At 48.9% G+C, this 4,865-nt stretch overlaps 1 protein-coding gene across 4 annotated transcripts; it reads right to left on the bottom strand.

Moving 5' to 3' along the window:
* Positions 1 to 1,183: 1,183 nt before the first annotated feature.
* LOC127318674 (uncharacterized) lies at positions 1,184 to 4,664 on the bottom strand. 4 transcript variants are annotated; one of them, XR_007862067.1, is made up of 5 exons: positions 2,776 to 4,664; positions 2,369 to 2,653; positions 1,911 to 2,252; positions 1,454 to 1,822; positions 1,184 to 1,349 (listed from the first exon to the last, which is right to left on the bottom strand). XR_007862067.1 is itself a non-coding variant. In XM_051349148.1 (4 exons), the coding sequence occupies exons 1-3, from the start codon at positions 4,604 to 4,606 to the stop codon at positions 1,942 to 1,944; spliced, it is 2,427 nt and encodes an 808-aa protein (XP_051205108.1). In that variant the 5' UTR covers positions 4,607 to 4,664; the 3' UTR covers positions 1,184 to 1,822; positions 1,911 to 1,941. The 4 variants fall into 4 exon arrangements, 2 of the variants coding, with proteins under 2 accessions (XP_051205108.1, XP_071680826.1); XR_007862068.1 differs by having other exon boundaries at positions 1,184 to 1,335; XM_051349148.1 differs by having other exon boundaries at positions 1,184 to 1,822.
* Positions 4,665 to 4,865: the final 201 nt, after the last annotated feature.

Raw genomic sequence — 4,865 nt, 5'->3', positions numbered from 1 at the left:
CACACTCATCTAGAGGGCGCCGACCAATGCTTAATTTCTGCAGGGGGTACCTCTTAGATACAGTCTCCCTTATTTGCCAGCCCTGGAGCATTTTTCCTCCCACCCTCGCCGTCTGCTGCTGCGTCCCTCCTTTGCCAGCCTTGGAGCACTCTTCCTCCTCCCTCCCACTCACCGAGTGTGTGTGTCGGTTTCACCACGTGGACAGACTAAGAAAAATGCCCAAGGAACCAGAGTTAGTCTAAAGGGCAGGAAAATCAGTTTATAGTTGATATGGAAGTCTAGCAACAAACCTGAACTAGCTAAAGTCACACCTCAAGGGGTTTGAATCCGTCAACTGCGCATGTCCTGCTGCAATCTATTCCTTCAAAGAATCAATTGGTAATGGCTACTACTCCCTCCATCTATAAAAAGATGTTGAAGATTTTTCTAAATTTGTATGTATCTATACAGTAAAGAGTGTCCAGATACATTCAAATTTAGACAAACTTGCGACATCCTTTTATGGATAGAGGAAGTACTTGAGATGGTTGAATGACTCAGGTTAAATTCTAGAAAGCTGACGAAGTAATGCAGTGGGTGATGGATACATGATTACATGTTGGCTCAACACGTCTATTTTGCTGATTATGCTGATGGCCATATGCATTTGCTGTTTCTAGTCACCAGTATGTTGCATTTCTACCCCGGAATGAAAGAAATACATATAAGGATATGCTAAGAAATACTATATGTGAAGAAAAATCCAACTTCACTAGACCAAATTTTCTTGTTGAAAATAAAGTTCATAACATATTATTAGTCTGTCAGCCAGACAAGTAGACAACATGATCAGCTCAAAAAAAAAAAGTAGACAACATGATTCTAGACATGCTTGTAGTTAGTTATACAGACAAAGATATCACCGCTATCTGACAGAAGGTCAAAGATCAACTTCTCATATGCTACAATCACGCACGAACTACAGCAGGGACTAAGGGAGAGTTTGACAAATACGGCAGAACGTTCAGGTAAAATATTAGTAAGCTGGTTCAAGCAATCCTACTATCATACAAAAAAGATACACAACCTAGCGTATTTGCACATTCTTACCTAGCAGTTCATAGAGCTGTCCCTATATGCTTTAACAAGACATTGCATGATTCTACATTAGCTCAAAGCTATCTTGTTTTCTCATGCACAAGCAAACAGCCAAACAGAGCCAACTTTCCATAAAGCCACCAACCAGAGTACATAGAACATTATCAGCTACTGCTACTGCTCAATTCGCTCAGAATTGCCTCTTGTTTGTCCATGCCTTACTTTCAACCTTTAATCTGCTCAGTAATCCTTTCATCACTGCAGGAAGAAAACTATTTTGTATGCAATCAGTAGGGTGCAAGATCAACTTTTCGACAACGAGTATATTGGGTTGCAAAACATAACCACATCAAAAGTATCCTCTGTGAATCCATACCAAGACTACTGACTCTGAAGAGAACAAGTCAGATGTTCCGGAAGCAAAACAGCCAAGATGATCATGTGGAGGATTTGGTCATTGCATCGTCGGTGGTCTCTGGGAAGTGGCTACGTGCCAAAAGACACATCAACGACAAGCTGCTTGATCTTGTTGATGGCCTCAATAGGGTATCCTGGCAACCACGTGAAGCATCTTGTGTGCAGTGCTAGGTGTACATGATGGCCGTGCCCACCTGAAGGTGACGATCATTAAGCTTAATATCTGCAGGTGGTGCCTCCAAAATACAGTCATCTCACCCTGGAGCATTCTTCCTTCTCCCTCCCCACTCTACCCGTGTGTGTGCGTCGGTTTCACCACGTAGACAGACTAAGAAAAAGGGCGCAAGGAACCAAAGTTAGTCTAAAGGTCAGGAAAATCAGTTTATAGTTGAGTACATGAAAGTTTTGCAACAAACCTGTACTAGCTGAAGTCACACCTCAAACTTTTTAGGGGTTGCTATCCCTCAACCGCGCTTGTGCTTCTGCAATCTCTTCCTGCAGAGAATCGATTGTTTTTTGCAGCACAACCTTTTCGGCTTCTCGAGCAGCAGATGCCTCTTCAATCATTTCCCTTGTCCCAACTTCCCGTCTTGGCAGGTAAGCTCCTTGGTTCGTATTCGTTCCAGCTGCATCTCTATCATGTGCGTCTTTCACCCGCCCAAATGGTTTGAGGTAGTAAAGTGTATTAGTTGAAATTATTCTCCTGGGCAGTTTAGGATTTGCATCGATCAGATTGCTAGAAGACATCTTATTGTTTCCTACAGAATTTAAAAAATAGAAGTGAAGAAGGCTGTATTAGCAATAGATTGTTGTGAACTCTGATTTTCCTTGTCTGGATTGAAGTATGGAACTGCCACTTCATGTATTCTCATACCTGCGCTTTCGCAATCTTCCAACAGGGGCCCTGATTGTTTATTTGAGGCTGATGCATCTTTGTTTGCTTTTTCATTACCTTCAATCGGCGCTGCACCCACCTCATGTTCCTTGCCCACTAATTCATGGGACTCATCATCACTGATCACCACGATGTTTTCAAGACTTGACTGCACATGGGCCACAGTTGCAGACCCAGTGGATTTGCCGCTGGTTGTGCTTAGTGCTCCCTTGGGCAGTTCAAGATTTGCATCAACCGGATTGCTAGAAGACATCTTATTTTTCCCTAAAAAATAGAAGGTAAAAAATAGAAGTGAGGAACCCTGCATTAGCAATAGTTTATTGTGATCTCTGATTTTCCTTCTTTCTGGATTAAGTATGGAACTGCGACTTCATGAATTCTCATACCTGAGCTCTTCCTATTGACCACTGGACAATCTTCCAAAAGGGGCCCCGATTGTTTCTTTGAGGCTGATGCATCTTTATTTGCTTTTTCATTACCTTCAATCTGCGTTGCACCCACCTCATGTTCCATGCCCACTAATTCATCGGACTCACCATCACTGACCACCATGATGTCTTCAAGACTTGACTGCAGATGGGCTAATCCAGTGGCTTGGCTGCTGGTTGTGCTTACTGCTCCCTTGACAAGGTGATGGTGGGATACTTCACCATGTTCTGAGCTGCTATTCTGTTTAATGACGAGGTCAGGAGGTGCTTTCTCTTTACTAGCATTATCATCACGAAGAACATCCATATTTTCTCCCCTTGGACTAACCAAAGCACGGGACTCTTTCAACTTTACAGAGTTAGCAACAGCAGTAGCATATGCCAACGAGTAAGGCTCCCACCATTTTGCGTACTCAATCGTCACAGCCAGCATGTACTGCGGAACGATGAACGCGAAATTTTTAGGCTCCATCATATATGTTCCCCAAGCAGTCTCCCAATTTGAGTCAGCACGGGCAACAGACCCAGGCACGTCCTGATCGAAGCCAAGCTGCCTTGCAACACGATGAGGATTGTACTGCTCAATGCAGCGCATGCCTACAAGCTCGCAAGCACGCAGACACTGTGCAAAGGATTGCAGCTGTTTACTTCTTGCTATGTCCCGGCCATAAACCCAAGAGCAAGCCTTCTCCCGAGGCGGAGCAAAGCTGCTACTTCCATACGGCCTCCACTCGAACTCGCTTGGTGACAGGAACACTGCGTGAAGATACATGGGGTCAATTTCCTTTCGAACTTCATGCCACCGGGCAGCCCAAGGCTGGTGACGAGCAAGGGGATCTAGGGTGGTCGCCATCTCAGGGCGAAGCTCGGGAAACCTAGCAAAGACCCAGAGCTGGAGGATGTGTAGCGGCGCCCACCCCACGAACGGCTGGTGTCTCTCGTCCAAATTGATGTAGTGGTTCAGCATGGAGAGGTCAATGTAGATGCTGGCGAGAACAGCCGGCGCGAGCGCCACGCACCCGCCGCGAGCCAGCCGCGCAGCGATAGGGAGCACCTCCGTCCGGATCAAGTCGAAGGGCGGCTCCGGCAGCACGAAGAGGGACAGCCACATGGCGAGGAATGCCCCGTGCTCGAGCAGCTCGGCCGCTTCATTGTCGTGGGCGGCGGCGGCGGCCCCCTCTCGAGGCGGAGGCGGGGGCTCAAGGAAACGCCTCACCCACGAGGGGTGGTCGGGTTTCTGGCCCTTGCGCTTGTAGAGCGCGCGGCGGACGGCCTGGAGCGCCTCCACATCCCCGCGAGGCACGCCCTCGAGCGGCGCCCGGACAGCCCTGCCGAGCAAGGGCAGCCCCCCGAGCACGGAGACGTCCTCCAGCGTCACCGTCGCCTCGCCCCACGGGAATAGGAACGTGTTGGTCTCGGCGGACCAGATCGCGGCGAGCTGGAGCATGGCGCCATCGTCGCGGCGCACCCGGTAGGTGGTGGCGAGGATGGCATCCAAGATCCCAACCGTCCGCCACTGGAGCTCGTACCGCGGGCGGAGCTTGTCCACCCACCGCTTCCACAGGATAGGGGGTTCTGCCCAGCCCTTGAATTCGACCTGGAGCCCGTCGCCAAGAACAGGGCCGGTGTCGCGGGGCGGAGAAGGTAGAGCGGGGCGATGGGCGCCGCCCGCGCGGGGGTGGAGGAAGTGGGCCAATCGAACGGCGGGACATGACGGGTCGCCGCCGCTGGAGATGACGGGGACAGCGGACTCTTGGACAAGACGCTGCTCCTGCTCGCCGCCGACCATGGCGTTGGGTTCTGGGTTCTGGGCTTTCACTGGGAGCTGCGCTTTCAGCTCGCCCCATAGATTAAGAGCATCTATAGCACACCAGACCATTATATCTGCCATCATTAAAATAACCGCTCTTTTAAGCTATTTTATAAAATTTATAAAGTTCGAAATAAAAAAAAACACGACCAGAATAGATAAGCTATATCCACCAGTCCTTCCAGCATCTCCACTTCTGCCTCCCATATTGCGGCCGGGGCGCGGCTTAACTCTCAGT

Source organism: Lolium perenne, chromosome 7 (genome assembly GCF_019359855.2).
Source record: "Lolium perenne isolate Kyuss_39 chromosome 7, Kyuss_2.0, whole genome shotgun sequence".
Lineage (NCBI taxonomy): Eukaryota > Viridiplantae > Streptophyta > Magnoliopsida > Poales > Poaceae > Lolium > Lolium perenne.
This window is presented reverse-complemented; position numbering and strand designations above follow the sequence as displayed.

Excerpts from the sequence above, each read along its gene's own strand:
- LOC127318674 (XM_051349148.1), bottom strand. The coding sequence starts at position 4,606 with ATGGTCGGCGGCGAGCAGGAGCAGCGTCTTGTCCAAGAGTCCGCTGTC. Across the intron at positions 2,654-2,775 it reads GGTCAATAGGAAGAGCTCAG|GGAAAAATAAGATGTCTTCT; the intron begins GTATGAGAATTC and ends TCTATTTTTTAG. Across the intron at positions 2,253-2,368 it reads GGAAGATTGCGAAAGCGCAG|GAAACAATAAGATGTCTTCT; the intron begins GTATGAGAATAC and ends TAAATTCTGTAG.